Below are 20193 nucleotides of genomic sequence, written 5' to 3'. Positions count from 1 at the left end.
GCGAGGTTGCGTTTGGTGACACGATGCAGCTCAGGGACTTTGTATCCGACAACACCCCGATTACTGTATTTGTGGAGATTTGGCATCTAGAGACCCACACTTTTCACCTGCCTTGGAGGTGAGTACACTATCACTTTGCAGGATGTTGCATACCACCTTGGGTGTATAACCGACGAAGAGCCAGTGGGTGGGTGCTTGCGTAACTTCTAGATATGGTACCAGCACCCGACGTGGGAGTAGATAGAGGAGCTCCTCGGTGCTAGGCCTTTGCATATTCAGCAGCAGGGGGCGCGGTGGAAGGAGTCGTTTTTCATGAAGCTGACATAGCTTAGGGACAGAGTACATCATATGCCATCTGGTACAAATTCAGTCACCCTCTGACAATACATGAAGTGTTACATCCTGTTGCTGATCGGGAGTTACCTAATAACATATAAGTCAAACAACTAGATCCATATCAGGTGTCTTCCATTGTTAACCGACTTCAAGAGGGGTCACAATATGTCTTGGGGATCCGCTGTGTTTGCATGAGCGTACCACTCATTATGCTCTACAGCACATCGATCCACCATTAATATTGTTGGATGCATGCCACTACTGGTGTCATGGATATATCATCGATTTTTAGAGTGGTGCCCATCTGAGAGGTAGATTTCAAGGTTTCCAATGACCGTGAGATATATTATTTTATATATGATTTTTCTCTTGTCATTCATAGTAATTTTATTTTATTTTAGGTGAATATCCATCTCAATTCTTGATAATTTCTTCGAAGGACTATGTGTCTCCCAAGAAAAAAATATCCATTTCGACCATTGATAATTAATTTTATGAGACTAGCTAGTCCTTCTGTCAATGATCTTTCTCCAGAACATGCTTATGGGACACGTTAATTACTAATATATCCTTTATTTAATTTTTATAAGTAAAAATAATTTAAAAATCACTAATATTTCTCAGTTTTACACAATAAATTTAGTCAATGTATTTGAAAAAAATAACCAAAAAAAAAAAACTAACAATTACCCCGAAAAGATAACGAGACTCCCAACAAAAAAGAATTTGCTAATCTTAGTTGGCTTTTAACGGATAAATCAACAGTTTTTTAACATGCTATGTAGGCTTATTCCGTTAATACAGAGAAAAATATTGACAGTAGGGCTAACCAGTCTCACAGAAATAAAGTTCAAGGGACAAAAATGATAGTTTTTTTATTAAGAGTCTTGTTGTCTTTCAAAACTATCAGGGGTCGTTTAGGATTTTTTTTTTTCTCTTTTATTTTGCATCAAGTGATGCATTGCTTGTTATTGTTGCATATGTCTACAGGTTGATACGCATGGCTGACACAGCCAATAAATAAGACCCCACAACTACAATAATGAAATACATGACACAACTAGGTATCCTCTGTGGGCTGATCGGGGCACCCTTTTCGAGTATGGCCTGTTTGTTTGCATAGTCCATACCTTTTTTCTACACGCTCGACCTCATCCATCTCATTACGAAATATTGTAGAAACTGGTTTCCCAGTAGCTTTTTTATGCATGGCGGAAACTCTACCTCATACACCTTGAACACTGCCTCTTATATATACACTGGATGAACATATCTCTCCCACTCGACACTTGCTGTGGCACAAGTAGTAAATGCATGATGACACAGAAAATGAAGTGTCTAGAAAGGACCACAGTCACATGTGCCTGCACTCAAACATTGAGATCCTCCTATTGCGATGTGTTACTCGCATCTTTGGAATTTCTCCCTATTTTTCTCAATACCAGCTAGCAGCTAGTGAAAAACTGATTACGGACTGTCAATTGTGTTTGTGCCTCCCTATCCTTCATGACAAACAACTGCTAGAGCCTCTTGTAAGTACATCTAACAATGGATGAAATCGGTTAATACCGCGTACCTTTCAAAACAGCTTTCATGCACTCAGAGAGCTTTGTTGTAATGTGCCCAAGCCTGCGACCGCTATCACAATGTTGTAACCATATTTTCTTGTTGAATCTACTGGACCAGTCTGACATCTCATGGGATTAAAATGGAATCGATAGACATTCATCCCAAAATAATTATGATAAACAAGAATATACTTTAGACATTGAATAATGGCTTACCAATATCTGAGATTCGGTCGGAGGACAATACGGAGACTCCAAGGACATCCTGCTGCATATTGCTTGCAATGCACATGGTACTTTGATCGATCCAACTCTATGACTCTGTACTCAACACTTCTCCAAATGATGTAATTCTTCACACTTAACATGACAACTTCTTTGTTTTTGAATCTGTGACTAATGCAAAACGCCACACCACTATCTGTGCTGTAATCATCTCCACCTATATTGGAAATGGAGTTTTCTCATGCATCGCGTCCAGATCCAATGTATAATAGTGGCTGAGTACAACTGATAACTTCGAAATTGATTTTGGAGCAGGAAGAAAATACCGAACTATTCCACCGATAGGAGTCTCTGGTACAAACTTATGCTCATCATCATCCTCAGAAGAACCATTTTTGTTGCTATCAGCAACATACTCTTCATCCGACTTCTTACTGTCCACGTCCATGTGTACCACTGGACTAGCACAGTGCAGAGGGAGTGGTGCAAGAAGTGGGTCATCTTGGACAAAATTCGAGTGCCTAGAACCACCACCACCAACATCACCAACCTCCACAGAATGCTCCATCACTTGTTCGGCCATAATTCTCTCGTGGATATCAAACATCAGGCACATGCTCATCGCCATCGAGTCAAAAAGTACAAAACCAAAATACTCGATTTTTCACCAGTGCTAGCAACCTATATCTAACTTTTTCAATCTCCTTTGTCCCATTAGCACCAAAACTCATCAATATCAGACTCTGTAACTCAGACAAAGAACTTAGTCTCCAAGTGCGCAAGAGAATAGGACTATCACACTCAAACACAACTCCATTGTCACTGTTTCTCATATGACAATGGGGATATATAATTACAACAATATATCCACTACCACTAGATACTTTTACTAGATTTATTGAAAGAATGGAGAAGAAGTGAAATGTTTATGGAGAAGACTAATACTTATATATTCTTTTATACCTGGTCGAAATTTCTCGTAGTCTATCTCGTTTAGAATGTAAATGATATAGTTTTTTACATATCTCGCTTAAATTGTAAACGAGTTGAATTTAAGTGTATCTCGTTTACATTATTTACGGTGTAAACGAGATACGTGTAGTGCATCCTCTCTCATGTATCACGTATGCAAATGTGATATATTCAACGCAATATATATCTTATCTCGTTTATATTGTATAAGCAGCGAGCAATTGTGATCAGCGACTGGCGGTAGGGAAATGAGACATAACTGTGAGCAAGAGGCACGGAGATGAGGTTGATGTGAGACGCCGCTGCTGTGTGTGTTTGTTCTTATGCTTGACCGCAGGGAGAGAAGCGAGCCACCGCGAAGCACAGACTGGCGACAAACGATACAGGAGTTGGCAGATGCAGTGGATCCCGCAAAGGAGATGCGCGACCACACGGTGTTAGCGACAACGACTCTAGAGTGGAAAGATTGAGATGCCGTTTTGGTTCATTTTAGAGTGAGAGAGTGTGTTGGGTAGGGAGATTAAGGTTAGGGGGTGGATTGTTAAGATGGAATTTGATTACTTAATTAAAAATTCCATCTATATCTGTATATTAATAAGATTGTCATAACAGCAAAATACGGTAGCCAATTCAGTATCATTTTTTTGTCAAAGTTGCATTTCGACGAATTTACGAATGCGCTTATCAAATTTTAAAATTATTTAAAATTATTTTGTCAATAATAAAAATTAAATATCATCTAATCAGAATTAGAATATTTTGAGTACAGATTTAATATTTTTCTCTTTATATATGTATTAATTAAGGAATTGTCTATGGTGAGGAAACTTAATCCTGGTTCTTTAAGCACCCATGAGAATATTCAAAATTAGTGGTCCTTCTTACATCCGTACGGTGAAATTTTTTATAAGAAAATCTGTCCCGAAATTTCTTATATTTGCAATTCATGCCTATTGGATTAGATGAATGAGTGCTGAGTTGGCTTTGTAAATTGTAAATAACGTTAGATTTTGGACTTCTATTTGAAAATGGGGTTGGTATAATACGGTAGATTTTATGTGATAGGAAAAGCCCAATATTAATGCTTTGATATAAAATAATACAAAAATACTATTATCAATGTAAGGCTCTAAATAAGTTATTATAATTAATATAGGTTTATATGATTTATATATTAGATATACAACCAGCTATATGTATTTAATTATTTAAAAAATTTGAAATAAATAATTCAATTACATAATATTATTTTTTTATTCATCTAATGAATATACTTTAATTGGGTCTAATTATAAGAATAAAATTAATTTTAAGTATAAATACCATAAATAAGAATAAAAATTAGTGTAATAAATGACTCAATATATAAAATATTAATATGATTTTTTCGAAAATGATTCAAATGCAAATTATGTGTCACTACCACATAAAAGGTACTATTTAAATTAGGTGATTGTTTCCTTACGATTATTAATTTATATGTACTGGTACGATATAAAAGATGGACGAATAAAAATTTGTCACGTGAATTATATTTATTTTTATTAGTATTTATTTTTATTTATTTTTTAAAATTTAATTTGTTCAAGTTTAGGTGAACAAATAACGAATTGTGACAATAATGATCATCTTCTGAACAACCAAAGATCAATTATAAGCTAATTATTTTTTTTATACAATTCTCTTTTATTATCTATTTTTTTATGGTTGTCGAATACAAATTTTACTTCAATCAATTATAGTTTACGTGTTAATCTAACTTTTTATTTTTTCTATGATGTTATATGTTTTATTTTGTCATCAATTTAATGATCTTTACTGTTTAATTTTTTAAACTTTCTATCATATGTAAATATGTTGTATATAAATTTTTAAAATAAATTGATAAATTCACTAATTTAGAATATATTTTTTATTCTTAAAACTAATAATAAAAAATATTTTTTGTATAATACACGGTTAAATATATGCATAAAATCTTGTTTCTGAACTTGTGTTAAAATTTATTTAAAAAACATAAAAAATGTAACTATTTTAATGAAAAAGAAAAAACAAAATTTTTAAATTAAATTTCTATTATTTCATACAAACATATTTTTTATATAATTGTTTAATTTTTTTATATTTATATAAAATTCTAGTTTCAAATTATAAATGCAAGTGTATCATCAATGGTCATTAATTTTATTATTAAATGTATATAAAAATTAATCAATGTAAAATTAGTTAGGATAATAATTTATCCATAAATTAATCAAAATATTTTAACTTGAGCTATGAAAAATAAAAATTTTGTTTTTGATAAATTAAATATAGTGAATAATATTTTAATAATAAAACTTTTTACTAATTCTTTTTATTTTTTAAACTGAGTTATATTTTTAGTTTAATTAATTATGTTTAACGAAATTGATTTTAATATCTACATTTTTGTCCCCGCATTACAATTCAATTCAGTTTCGTGTACATAACAATGATAACATTTAAAAAAAATGTTAGCGGAAAAACCCCTCCACCAATATTACTATATCTCAAATTGACCCCAATTTTGTTTTTAAATTTAAAAAGTAATCCTGGTCCTTCAAGAACCATAATATACTTTCTCCACCAAAGAAGTTTTGTATTAATCTATCAAACAATAGATAGCCGTGGTTTCATCACCGACATGGCCATCTCTCCGCGTTTCACGCCGGTTCCATTCCCAGGTGGCGCCTCTCCTCCACGGTGGCATCCCCTCCAGCGTGGCTTCTGATCTTCAGGGGGTGCATGTGCTCCTCTGTCAAATCGCTGTCAGTTATCCGTTTCATCTCCTCGCTCACGCAACCTACCTTCTCTTTCGGCGACTCTTTCACGCAACCTCCGTTCTCCATCGATTTCTTTGAACAACTAATGATTACATGAAACCCTACGAGGTTTGCTTTCTTCTCCTTACTCTGCCCTAAGAAGCTCTGTTCAGGAGTCCTGTTTTCCTGCGACTTTGGTTCGTCGCCGTTCATCCCTCTTAGCCATTTTCCAGTCGAGGCTCAAATGGAAGATCTCCGATCAATCAATCAGGTGCGTTCAACCCTATTTTCCTCTTCATCCTATTTCTTTACTTTTATTGTGTATTTTCTTCTGATCAATCTTGGTTACTGTTGCAGGGTTAACGCAGAATCAATTGTCTAGGGTTTGAGAAATTCCAAATTGTGCAAAATGTGATCATTTTTTGTATCTGCTCCATGCTTTACCGAGATTGTATTGTCTAGGATTTCGGAAATTTCTAATTGTGCAAATTGTGATCATGTTTGGTATCTGTTTGATGGTTAGGCGAGATTTTATTGTGTAGAGTTTGTGAAATTCGTAATTTTGCAAATTCGGATCCATTTTGGTATCTGTTCCACTTTTATTCCAGATCTTATTGTGTAGGGTTTCTGAAAATTGTAATTTGAAAATTGTGTATGTGACCTGGTTTGTGTGTGGGTTCATGTTGTTGGTTACATTCTTTCCCAGTTGTTGTTAACGTTGAGTATGGTCTATAAATCTGTTTCATCTTCTTTATTTCCTTATTTAGAATTCATGTGATTATCAATTCTATTGGTGGTTATGTGATTCACAGATTTTTATTCATGTTTGTGTATATTTTTTTCCCAGTTTATCAATATACTTTTTTTCCAATTCATTTGCTGTTTCCAATGTATGCCTACCTAAGACATTTACCAACTCTGAATGTCATGAGTACAATGATTTTTTTGGATAGTTGATGACTGCCTTCCCTATGGTGAAATGACATCTAGGTGCACTGTAGCAGGTATGGTTTAATTTGGTCCCTATCTCTTGATTTCTTGAAAGTTTCACTTGTTCTTGCTGTTTTTGTGTTTGTTCAGGTTTTGCCCCTCTCATTAGTTGTCTCTATGGCATTGAATGGAGATGGATATGGACTCATATTTTGTTTTCCCTGCATTTCCATATTCAATTTGAATTAAAAAAGGTGAGACTCTTTCATACAATTACAACTAATTGTGATGCATTTGTGTGCTTCGTTTAATTATATCCAAAGTAGAGCCATTAAATCCTATATATCAACGGATGAATCCATTTTTAATCTCTTACTTTGTATATATTCAACAAATCCATTTAGTTTTTATACTGTTTTCTGTATTCAGGATCATGTTCTTTCATTTTATGTTTGATTTCAAATTTTATGAAGCACTCTCAAAATTATATTGAGAGTAGACCCATTGAATACAATATTAAAATTTCATGAATCTATTTTTATTTTTTTATTTTCTGTATATTCAACAAATCCATCAAGTTTAGATCAAGTGATTTGGTGGTTACATGTGGGCTGTGTGAATCATGATGAGGGAATGGGTTTTCTACCTAATCTGTTCTATTGGTGGTGATGTGATTGACAAGAATTGGTGTATATTTTGCTGGTTGTTCCTTTATATAGTTTGATTTAATTTTAGGTCAATTTATTCCCAATTTCATTCTCTCCTATTCAACTTTTGTATTCTAATTTCTATTTTAATTCAGTAATTTATTTGGATTTTTTGGGCTGAATCTAGCAATTTCTAATCTTATTTCCATTTTGATTCTAATTTCCTTTTTTTTTTTTAAGCTATGTCCATCAAATCCATTAAGTTTACCTATTGTGAATTGGTGGTTGCATGTGGGTTGTGAGAATCATTATCAAGGAATTGGTTTTGTAGCTAATATATTCTATTGGTGGTTATGTGATTGACAGATTTTTAATCATGCTTGTGTATATATTTTTTTTCCAGTTTATATATATACTTTTTTTTCCAATTCATTTGCTGTTTCCAATGTATGCCTACCTAAGACATTTACCAACTCTGAATGCTATGAGTACAATGATTTTTTTTGGGTAGTTTATGACTGCCTTCCCTATGGTGAAATGACATCTAGGTGCACTGTAGCAGGTATGGTTTGATTTGGTCCCTATCTCTTGATTTCTTGAAAGTTTCACTTGTTCTTGCTGTTTTTGTGTTTGTTCAGGTTTTGCCCCTCTCATTAGTTGTCTCTATGGTATTGAATGGAGATGGATATGGACTCATATTTTGTTTTTCCTGCATTTCCATATCCAATTTGAATTAAAAAAGGTGAGCCTCTTTCATACATTTACAACTAATTGTGATGCATTTGTGTGCTTCGTTTAATTATATCCAAAGTAGAGCCATTAAATCCTATATATCAATGGATGAATCCATTTTTAATCTCTTACTTTGTATATATTCAACAAATCCATTTAGTTTTTATACTATTTTCTGTATTCAGGATCATGTTCTTTCATTTTATGTTTGATTTCAAATTTTATTAAGCACTCTCATAATTATATTGAGAGTAGACCCATTGAATGCAATATTAAAATTTCATGAATCTATTTTTATTTTTTTATTTTCTGTATATTCAACAAATCCATCAAGTTTAGATCAAGTGATTTGGTGGTTAGATATGGGATGTGTGAATCATGATGAGGGAATGGGTTTTCTACCTAATCTGTTCTATTGGTGGTGATGTGATTGACAAGAATTGGTGTATATCTTGCTGGTTGTTCCTTTATATAGTTTGATTTAATTTTAGGTCAATTTATTCCCAATTTCATTCTCTCCTATTCAACTTTTGTATTCTAATTTTCATTTTAATTCAGTAATCTATTTGGATTTTTTGGGCTGAATCTAGCAATTTCTAATCTTATTTCCATTTTGATTCTAATTTCCTTTTTTGTTTTTTTTTTAAGCTATGTCCATCAAATCCATTAAGTTTACCTATTGTGAATTGGTGGTTGCATGTGGGTTGTGAGAATCATTATCAAGGAATTGGTTTTGTAGCTAATGTATTCTATTGGTGGTAGGGGTGTTCATGGTTTGGTTAATCCAAAAACCAAATCAGTTTTTTGGTTAACCAAAAATATTGTTTTAGTTAATTAACCAAATTGGTTTTACATGATGAAACCGGTTAGTAACCGGTTAGTGAATTTCAAAACCGGTTTTTAACCGGTTATTAAAATAAAAACTTGTTTTTAAAAGATAACCGGTTTTTATATAAAAAACCGGTGGTTTTTGTTTGTACTAAAAAATTGGTTTTTATACCATAAAATTGGTTTTTACATGTAAAAATAGATTTTTACACAAAAATTAATATTTTTACATACAAAAACCCAAAATTTTAAACCTTTTTTAATTGAATTTTTTTAATCTAATTTTTTTCTTTCTAAATGATACGAGTAACATTTGTAAATAATGAAGTCCCTTCCATTGCTTTCGTTCCTTTTTCTTTCTTATCTCTTTTCAATATTTTCTATAAATAATTTTTCTCTTTCTCTCTCTCTCTCCTCTTCTCTTTCTTTTCTCTCTCTCTCTCCCATTTTTCTCTCTCCTCCTCTCTTTCTCTTCTCTCTCTCCCCCTCCTCTCTTTCTCTTCTCTCTTTCCCCCTTCTCTCTATCTATCTCTCTCTTTCCCCTTCCCCCTCTTTCTCCCCCTCCCCTTTCGTTCTCTCTATCCTTCTCTCCCTCTCTCTCCCCCTCCTCTCCCTCTCTCCTCCTCTCTCCCCTCTTCTCTTTTCTCTCTCTCCTTCTCTTTTTCTGTCTCTCTCTCCTTCTCTCTCCCCATCCTCTCTCTCTCTCCCCTCTCTCTTTCTTTCTCTTTGTCCTCTTTCTCTCTCTGCTTCTCTCTCTCTTATCCTTCTTTTCTCTTTTTATCTCTCTCCTTTTTTTCTTTCTCCTCCTCTATCTTCGCCTCCTCTCTCTCTTCTCTCTCGCTTTAGAGAGAAAAGGAGAAAAGAGATAGAAGAGGGATAGAGATTGAGAGAAGGTTGAGAGAGAAAGAGAAAAGAGAGAGTAAGAAAAGAAAGAGGAGAAGGAGAGAAAATGAAGAGAGGAAGAGGAGGAGAGAGAGAAAGAAGAAAAGGAAAGAGAGATGAGCGAGAGAGAGAAAGAGAGAAAAGAAAAAAGAGAGAGAGAAAGAGAGGGGAGGTAAAGGAGAGAGAGAGGAAGGAGAGGGGAGAGAGAAAGAGAGAGAGAAGGGAAAAGAGAGGAGAAAGTAGAGAGATATGGGAGAGAGGGAGAGAGAGAGAGAGGAAGAGAGAGAATGGAGGGGGAGAAAGAGGGCAAGGAAAGAGAGAGAGAGAGAGAGGAAGTGAGAGAGCAGAGAGAAGGAGAGAAAGAGAGAGGGAGAGAGAGAAAGAGGGAAGGGGAGAGAGGGAGAGAAGGATAGAGAGACAAGGGAGAGAGAAAGAAAGACGAGGTGGAGAGAGAAAGAGAGAGAGAGGGAGGGGAGAGAGAGGAGGAAGAGGGGAGAGAGAGAGAGAGAGAAAGAGAGGAAGATAGGGAAAGAGAGAGATAGGGGAGAGAGAGGAGGAGAGAAAGAGGGAAAAAGGAGAGAGAGAGAGAGAGAGAGAAGCGAAAAGAGAAGGAAATGAGAGAGGAGATAAAGAGAAAAATGAGTTAGAGAGAGAGGGGAGAGAGGGGGGAAGGAAAGGGAGAGAGAGGGAAAAGGGAGAGAAATAAGGGGATAGAGAATAGAGAGAGAGAGAGAGAGAAAATGAGAGGAGGAGAAAGAGGAAAATGAGAGAGAGAGAGAGAGAGAGAGGGAGAGTAGGGAAAAAGAGAGATAGGAGGAGAGAGAGAAGGGAGAGAAAGAGGAGAGAGAGAGAGAGAGAGAGAGAGAAAGAGAGATAAAGAAGGGAGGGAGAGAGAGAGAGTAAGGGGGAGAGGGAGGGAGAGAGAAAGGGAGAGGAAGGGGGAGAGAGAGAGAGAGAGAGAGAGAGTGAGAGAGAGAGAAAGAGTATGTAATTTGGTTTTGAAATTAGATTTTGATTTTAATTTGGTTTTGGTTTTGGTTAACCGGTTAAAAACCGGTTTTTTTTAATTTGATTTTGGTTAACCAATTCTAAAAAATATGGATATGGTTTTTAAATTGTTTCATTAAACTGGTTAACCAAAATGTGGTTATGGTTTTTTAACCGGTTAACCACATTTTGGTTTTTTTATGAACACCCCTAATTGGTGGTTATGTGATTGACAGATTTTTATTCATGCTTGTGTATATTTTTTTTTTCCAGTTTATATATATACTTTTTTTTCCAATTCATTTGTTGTTTCCAATGTATGCCTACCTAAGACATTTACCAACTCTGAATGCCATGAGTACAATGATTTTTTTGGGTAGTTTATGACTGCCTTCCCTATGGTGAAATGACATCTAGGTGCACTGTAGCAGGTATGGTTTGATTTGGTCCCTATCTCTTGATTTCTTGAAAGTTTCACTTGTTCTTGCTGTTTTTGTGTTTGTTCAGGTTTTGCCCCTCTCATTAGTTGTCTCTATAGCATTGAATGGAGATGGATATGGACTCATATTTTATTTTCCCTGCATTTCCATATCCAATTTGAATTCAAAAAGGTGAGCCTCTTTCATACAATTACAACTAATTGTGATGCATTTGTGTGCTTCATTTAATTATATCCAAAGTAGAGCCATTAAATCCTATATATCAACTGATGAATCTATTTTTAATCTCTTACTTTGTATATATTCAACAAATCCATTTAGTTTTTATACAGTTTTCTGTATTCAGGATCATGTTCTGTCATTTTATGTTTGATTTCAAATTTTATGAAGCACTCTCATAATTATATTGAGAGTAGACCCATTGAATGTAATATTAAAATTTCATGAATCTATTTTTATTTTTTTATTTTCTGTATATTCAACAAATCCATCAAGTTTAGATCAAGTGATTTGGTGGTTACATGTGGGCTGTGTGAATCATGATGAGGGAATGGGTTTTGTACCTAATCTGTTCTATTGGTAGTGATGTCATTGACAGAAATGGATGTATAGTTTGCTGGTTGTTTATTTATATGTTTTGATGTTTTGATTTTAGGGCAATTTATTCCCAATTTCATTCTCTCCTATTCAACTTTTGTATTCTAATTTCCATTTTAATTCAGTAATCTATTTAGATTTTTTGGGCTGAATCTAGCAATTTCTAATCTTATTTCCATTTTGATTCTAATTTCCTATTTTGTTTTTTTTAAGCTATGTCCATCAAATCCATTAAGTTTACCTATTGTGAATTGGTGGTTGCATGTGGGTTGTGAGAATCATTATCAAGGAATTAGTTTTGTAGCTAATGTATTCTATTGGTGGTTATGTGATTGACAGATTTTTATTCATGCTTGTGTATATTTTTTTTCCAGTTTATATATATACTTTTTTTTCCAATTCATTTGCTGTTTCCAATGTATGCCTACCTAAGACATTTACCAACTCTGAATGCCATGAGTATAATGATTTTTTTGGGTAGTTTATGACTGCCTTCCCTATGGTGAAATGACATCTAGGTGCACTGTAGCATGTATGGTTTGATTTGGTCCCTATCTCTTGATTTCTTGAAAGTTTCAATTGTTCTTGTTGTTTTTGTGTTTGTTCAGGTTTTGCCCCTCTCATTAGTTGTCTCTATGGCATTGAAAGGAGATGGATATGGACTCATATTTTGTTTTCCCTGCATTTCCATATCCAATTTGAATTCAAAAAGGTGAGCCTCTTTCATACAATTACAACTAATTGTGATGCATTTGTGTGCTTCATTTAATTATATCCAAAGTAGAGCCATTAAATCCTATATATCAACTGATGAATCTATTTTTAATCTCTTACTTTGTATATATTCAATAAATCCATTTAGTTTTTATACTGTTTTCTATATTCAGGATCATGTTCTTTCATTTTATGTTTGATTTCAAATTTTATGAAGCACTCTCATAATTATATTGAGAGTAGACCCATTGAATGCAATATTAAAATTTCATGAATCTATTTTTATTTTTTTTATTTTCTGTATATTCAACAAATCCATCAAGTTTAGATCAAGTGATTTGGTGGTTACATGTGGGCTGTGTGAATCATGATGAGGGAATGGGTTTTCTACCTAATCTGTTCTATTGGTGGTGATGTGATTGACAAGAATTGGTGTATATCTTGCTGGTTGTTCCTTTATATAGTTTGATTTAATTTTAGGTCAATTTATTCCCAATTTCATTCTCTCCTATTCAACTTTTGTATTCTAATTTTCATTTTAATTCAGTAATCTATTTGGATTTTTTGGGCTGAATCTAGCAATTTCTAATCTTATTTCCATTTTGATTCTAATTTCCTTTTTTGTTTTTTTTAAGCTATGTCCATCAAATCCATTAAGTTTACCTATTGTGAATTGGTGGTTGCATGTGGGTTGTGAGAATCAATATCAAGGAATTGGTTTTGTAGCTAATGTATTCTATTGGTGGTTATGTGATTGACAGATTTTTATTCATGCTTGTGTATATTTTTTTTCCAGTTTATATATATACTTTTTTTTCCAATTCATTTGCTGTTTCCAATGTATGCCTACCTAAGACATTTACCAACTCTGAATGCCATGAGTACAATGATTTTTTTGGGTAGTTTATGACTGCCTTCCCTATGGTGAAATGACATCTCGGTGCACTGTAGCAGATATGGTTTGATTTGGTCCCTATCTCTTGATTTCTTGAAAGTTTCACTTGTTCTTGCTGTTTTTGTGTTTGTTCAGGTTTTGCCCCTCTCATTAGTTGTCTCTATGGCATTGAATGGAGATGGATATGGACTCATATTTTGTTTTCCCTGCATTTCCATATCCAATTTGAATTAAAAAAGGTGAGCCTCTTTCATACAATTACAACTAATTGTGATGCATTTGTGTGCTTCATTTAATTATATCCAAAGTAGAGCCATTAAATCCTATATATCAACTGACGAATCTATTTTTAATCTCTTACTTTGTATATATTCAACAAATTCATTTAGTTTTTATACTGTTTTCTGTATTCAGGATCATGTTCTTTTATTTTATGTTTGATTTCAAATTTTATGAAGCACTCTCATAATTATATTGAGAGTAGACCCATTGAATGCAATATTAAAATTTCATGAATCTATTTTTATTTTTTTATTTTCTGTATATTCAACAAATCCATCAAGTTTAGATCAAGTGATTTGGTGGTTACATGTGGGCTGTGTGAATCATGATGAGGGAATGGGTTTTCTACCTAATCTGTTCTATTGGTGGTGATGTGATTGACAAGAATCGGTGTATATCTTGCTGGTTGTTCCTTTATATAGTTTGATTTAATTTTAGGTCAATTTATTCCCAATTTCATTCTCTCCTATTCAACTTTTGTATTCTAATTTCCATTTTAATTCAGTAATCTATTTGGATTTTTTGGGCTGAATCTAGCAATTTCTAATCTTATTTCCATTTTGATTCTAATTTCCTTTTTTGTTTTTTTTAAGCAATGTCCATCAAATCCATTAAGTTTACCTATTGTGAATTGGTGGTTGCATGTGGGTTGTGAGAATCATTATCAAGGAATTGGTTTTGTAGCTAATGTATTCTATTGGTGGTTATGTGATTGACAGATTTTTATTCATGCTTGTGTATATTTTTTTTTCCAGTTTATATATATACTTTTTTTTTCCAATTCATTTGCTGTTTCCAATGTATGCCTACCTAAGACATTTACCAACTCTGAATGCCATGAGTACAATGATATTTTTTGGGTAGTTTTTGACTGCGTTCCCTATGGTGAAATGACATCTAGGTGCACTGTAGCAGGTATGGTTTGATTTTGTCCCTATCTCTTGATTTCTTGAAAGTTTCACTTGTTCTTGCTGTTTTTGTGTTTGTTCAGGTTTTTCCCCTCTCATTAGTTGTCTCTATGGCATTGAATGGAGATGGATATGGACTCATATTTTGTTTTCCCTGCATTTCCATATCCAATTTGAATTCAAAAAGGTGAGCCTCTTTCATACAATTACAACTAATTGTGATGCATTTGTGTGCTTCATTTAATTATATCGAAAGTAGAGCCATTAAATCCTATATATCAACTGATGAATCTATTTTTAATCTCTTACTTTGTATATATTCAACAAATCCATTTAGTTTTTATACTGTTTTCTGTATTCAGGATCATGTTCTTTCATTTTATGTTTGATTTCAAATTTTATGAAGCACTCTCATAATTATATTGAGAGTAGACCCATTGAATGTAATATTAAAATTTTATGAATCTATTTTTATTTTTTTATTTTCTGTATATTCAACAAATCCATCAAGTTTAGATCAAGTGATTTGGTGGTTACATGTGGGCTGTGTGAATCATGATGAGGGAATGGGTTTTGTACCTAATCTGTTCTATTGGTAGTGATGTCATTGACAGAAATTGATGTATAGCTTGCTGGTTGTTTATTTATATGTTTTGATGTTTTGATTTTAGGTCAATTTCATTCCATCTTATATCTATTTAGTCAGTGGTGATGTGATTGATAGGAAGGAGGTGGCTTTCTCACAATCACATGGCCTCAGTCCACTGTTTGTGTTTCTAGGGAATTCTCTTCTAAGTAGTCTATTTGATGAGCGGTGATGTGATTGATAGGAATTGATTGATAGCTTCTTGGTGATTTTTTTGCATTTTGATTTGCATTTTGATGAAAGCTTTTGTTAGTCAACTCACTTGCATCTGAATTCTTTAGTGGTTATGCAAAGAGTGCTCTATATTTCGCCTGTTGCATAGAAGTAGAGCTGATTGTCATGAATTTTTGTACTTCTGTTTTAAAGGAATATGCTTTTGCCACTCCCATTCAAGTTTTTCCGTCCCAATTCGATTCTCTGCTGTTCAAGTCGTGCATTCCCATTTCAATTCTGATTCAATAATGCCAGTGATGAATCTTTCTTTTTTTTTTTTAAGCTATGTCCATCAAATCCATTAAGTTTACCTAAAATGAATTGCTGGTTGCATGTGGGTTGTGAGAATCATTATCAACGAATTGGTTTGGTGGTTAATGTTTTCTATCCATGGTTATGTGATTGACAGAGATTGATGTATAGCCTGCTGGTCATTTATTTATTTTTTGAGTTCAACTGATTTGCATTACATATTTTTTTTCTTTGTGTAAACATTATTTTATATATCAGCTGTTGGATGGACATAAAGCTCTTTGGGCTGAATTTAAGAGGTTCATTGAGAAAAGAATGGCCTTGTGCGAGTAAAATGTCTCCATGGTATTGTTTATCTAACTAGCACATCTCTTTATCCAAAGAAAAATCTATCCACCAGCTGCTGTTCGCATGAAAATCTCTTCTGCACACATAATACGGTTGTGCTATTTATTCCTCATTGGAAATTTGGCAATCATTATCAAGGTAAGAGGTTTCATTCTCACCCATTTCCTGAATGTTGATGTGATTGATAGATTTTTATTGATGTTTCTGTATACCTTTTTTTTCCCATTCATTTTGCTGTTTCCAATGTATGCCTACCTAAGACATTTACCAACTCTCATTCCCATGAGTATAATGATTGTTTGGGGTAGTTGATGACTGCCTTCCCTATGGTGTGATGACATGTAGGTGCACTATAGCAGGTATGGTGTGATATCTCATTTTTTGGTCCCTAATTGTTGATTTCTTGAAAGTTTCACTTGTTTTTGCTGTTTTTGTGTTGGTTCAGGTTTTGCCCCTTTCATTAGTTGTCTCTATGGAGATGGATATGGACTCATGTTTTATTTTCCCTCCATTTTCCATATTCAATTCAATTTGAATTCAAAAAGGTGAGCCAAAAGCCCTTGATTTTTTTTCTATAAAATGATGGTTGGTGATGCACATTCAATGCACAAACATTCTGCTTTCTTCTATTTCCTCCTAAGCTCTATCTACATCAGAATTCTTCTGTTTACATTTGATCTATTTCATCAACTCTATTTACCTCCTTTGTTTCTTTTTTTTTTTCTGCAATGCCTCCTCCATTTGATATGATTTCTAAGATGCATCCTCCTAGAGAGGCTTGGAGGCTGAAAGTTAGGGTTCTAAGGCTTTGGGTTGTACCCTCTTTTGGGAATCATGATGTTCCTAACTCAATGGAGATGATTCTCCTTGATGAGCATGTTAGACCCTATTAGTTTCTCTTTTAAATATGGTGTTACTTGTTGTTTTTTAAGTTTCCAATTTTAAATGATGTGTTTCACTGATCTGATTTTGTTCTTTTGTTGGATTTTCAGTGTAGAAAAATTCAAGCTACAGTTAAGAAACCACTCCTTAATAGGTTTAGGGATCATATAGTTGAAGGTCAAGTTTATAGAATGGCATACTTTACTGTTGTGTCAAATCATGGTAGTTATAGAGCAACTTCTCATGAATTCAAATTGGTTTTCCTTCACCGAACCACTATTGTAGCTGTTGATGAATATGTTATCCCTAAGACTTGTTTCAACATGCTTCCTTTTTCTGAGCTGCTAAACATGACCCAAGATTATGATTTTTTAGTTGGTGTGTCTATCTTCTTGGTTTGCTGTTATTCAAGTTTTTTTAACAAATCATTTCAATATTTAATAGGTTCTGTTTATTTGGAATAGATGTCATTGGCCTTTTAACTTCAGTGGGAGAAGAGAAAGAGTATGCAAAAGAGGGGAAAATTGTGAAAATGATTGCGCTTGAATTAAGTTCAAAAGAGTATGTTGATTGAGTCATTTCTGCTGCTTTCTCTTTATGTTTTGATCATCTTTTTTGCTTGTTTTCTATTTGATCCTTTGTCATGTTTTGAGTTTTAGTCTTACAGTGCGATGTGCATTGTTTGGGGACTATGTTAATCAAGTAAATCATTTCCTTGCCTCTGGGTATGTGGAGCAGCCTGTTGTAGTGATTCAACTTGCTAAAGTCAAGTTCTTTAGGGGTAAACTGTTTCTTTTCTGTACATCTCATTGCTACTCTAGGTGTTGTCTGCAATAAACTTTGCTAGACTATTTCTCTATTGTTGTGTAGGTCAAGTAGGGCTTCAAAATTTGATATATGCCACTCAAATGTTATTTAATCCTGATCTTCCTGAAGTTGTTGAATTCAGGCAGAGGTTATGATGTTTTATTTTGTTGATTTTTATTGTATTCTTTATTTACAACCAATCTGGAATAACAAGTACAAGTATTTGCATATTTTTTTTATAGTATGGTTGAGCAAGGTGTCAACGGTACCCAGCCACTATTTATTGCAAATGAGGGTAAAGTTGTATCCTTGGAAGATGATTTCATGCGTTTAACTAGAAAATGCACTATTGAAGAGCTTCAAGATAACAATGAGGTTGTCTTCTTCTGAGTTAGTTGTGTTTATGCTTATTTTATACAGAAATGAACTGAAAAGAAAAATTAAAGAACAATTTCCAGATCTATTTTTCCATTCATATTCTTAACAAATTTTGAAATGCTGATTGCATAGGAGGGTTCTTTTATCATTTTTGGTATAATCCAAGGTATTGTCGAGGATGGAGGTTGGTGGTATTCTGCTTGTGTGTGTGGAAAGGGTATCTATCCTCAAAATGGTGCATATTACTGTGATTTTTGTTTGAAGCACATAACTAATGTGACTCTAAGGTCAGAAATTTTTTTTCAAAATGTCTTTTCATTTTGTCTTGTGGATTGTTTATGAAAATAATGTTTCTTGGTATTTTTTATTCCGAATCATTGTGTTCCTTTCTTTCTTTCTCCGCAGATTTAAAATTAAAATAACAGTTGAAGATCATAGTGGGGAGGGTATTTTCCTTCTCTTTGATCGTGAGGCATCTTATTTGCTTAAGAAATCATGTGCTGACTTGTTTACCGAGGTTCAAAGAGATGCAAGTGTATGTGCTAAGTTTTCTTTAGTGTATTATTCACTTTATGGGATGTTATATGTGTTATTTAAACTCTGTATTTGTTATGTATTATTTTCAAAATAGCTTGTATGTGGGATACTTATCCTCCCATATTCCAAGGGCTCATTGGAAAGAAGTTACTGCTGAAGGTTGATACCAAAGGTGTGCCACATGATACATTTTATGGCACTTTCCGAGTTAGGAGAATATGTGATGATCCCACGATTATTGCCATGTTTGAGCTTCCCGATTATGATGCTGATGATGAGTCTACCCCAAAAAAGGTTAGATATAAATATAATTATTTTTAGATTGTGTAAATTCATGTTTTGTTCCTTTTTTTTATTTATTTATTGTGCTGTGTTTAATTTTTCTTACGGTCTTATGTATTATTAAATTCCTGTGGCATATGAATAGGAGGCTGATTTACACAAATCTGTTCCCTCTGGAAAAGGTGATATTGGTGTTAAGAAGGATTCATCAAAGAATTTTATCAAAAGTGAAAAAGTTTCTGGTGAGTCTTCTGGGATTTTATCTAAATCCCCAGTTCTTATAGATTTTCTGGCTGGAAAACAGCCTCCTATTTTTGGAAGGACTGAGTTTGCTTCCTTAATTAATGGTGAACATGGAAAAGATGGGAAAACACCTAGCAATGATACTGTTAGTGATGATCTTTCTGCTGAAATAGATATATTGCTTAGCTCACCAGAAAAAGAAACTCAGGTGTTGTTATATAATATTTTCTCCCTCCTTCCTATGTGTGTTGTTTCTAAATGGATTTTGCATTTCTTGGATGACTTTCATACCTTTTGTTAATTTCTTTCTGATAGGAGGTGTTGTCCCACGTTATTGATGCACCTTCTAAATATGGAGAGAAGCTTATTCATGAAAATGATGTTGTCACCTCCAAGGGCAAGAGGAATCTGAATCCCCAATTTGAAGAGGCGGCTGTTGATGCAGATGGGCGTGGATTCAAGATTGCCAAGGTTAATGGAGTTTGATCTAAGGTGTGGAATTGAGCTGTTGTGTCTAGGTGTAGGTAGTTTATATAGTATATCTACAAGTGTTTAGGAAGGCTTGTGATTCCAAATACATCGAAATGTAATCATGCTAGCTGGATGGTATTTTGATTTGACCTTTTTGGATTGTGTCCAACAAATAGGATTGTCAGATATAGGGATTTTTCTTTTCTGTTGGCTCGTGTCGTGTGCCAACTATGTCTATTGTCAACTCCTCCTTTTGTAATAGTGACTTTGCTAGGGATTGGACACATTTTCAATGTTGTACCCTCTTTAGGTTACATACTAGGATATGTATCAGATATTGGGATCCTCCTTATCATAGGAGAGATACCCATATGTAATTGTGTCTCACTATCAGTATTTTAATGAAAT

At 33.8% G+C, this 20193-nt stretch overlaps 1 protein-coding gene across 1 annotated transcript; it reads left to right on the top strand.

The window, feature by feature from the left end:
* Nucleotides 1-16913: 16913 nt before the first annotated feature.
* Nucleotides 16914-20124, top strand: LOC107641143 (replication protein A 70 kDa DNA-binding subunit B-like). Its single transcript, XM_088488411.1, has 11 exons — nucleotides 16914-17063; nucleotides 17178-17445; nucleotides 17532-17628; nucleotides 17727-17848; nucleotides 17938-18022; nucleotides 18117-18249; nucleotides 18385-18539; nucleotides 18658-18791; nucleotides 18884-19083; nucleotides 19217-19522; nucleotides 19630-20124. Exons 1-11 carry the CDS (start codon nucleotides 16914-16916, stop codon nucleotides 19798-19800), a joined length of 1821 nt encoding a protein of 606 aa, XP_088344537.1. The 3' UTR covers nucleotides 19801-20124.
* Nucleotides 20125-20193: the final 69 nt, after the last annotated feature.

The sequence above is a fragment of the Arachis ipaensis genome, chromosome B5, assembly GCF_059453495.1.
Source record: "Arachis ipaensis isolate K30076 ecotype BB chromosome B5, ASM5945349v1, whole genome shotgun sequence".
In the NCBI taxonomy this organism is placed as follows: Eukaryota; Viridiplantae; Streptophyta; class Magnoliopsida; order Fabales; family Fabaceae; genus Arachis; species Arachis ipaensis.
This window is presented reverse-complemented; position numbering and strand designations above follow the sequence as displayed.

Excerpts from the sequence above, each read along its gene's own strand:
- LOC107641143 (XM_088488411.1), top strand. The coding sequence starts at position 16,914 with ATGCCTCCTCCATTTGATATGATTTCTAAGATGCATCCTCCTAGAGAG. Across the intron at positions 18,023-18,116 it reads GTTGTTGAATTCAGGCAGAG|TATGGTTGAGCAAGGTGTCA; the intron begins GTTATGATGTTT and ends TTTTTTTTATAG. Across the intron at positions 18,792-18,883 it reads TCAAAGAGATGCAAGTGTAT|CTTGTATGTGGGATACTTAT; the intron begins GTGCTAAGTTTT and ends TTTTCAAAATAG.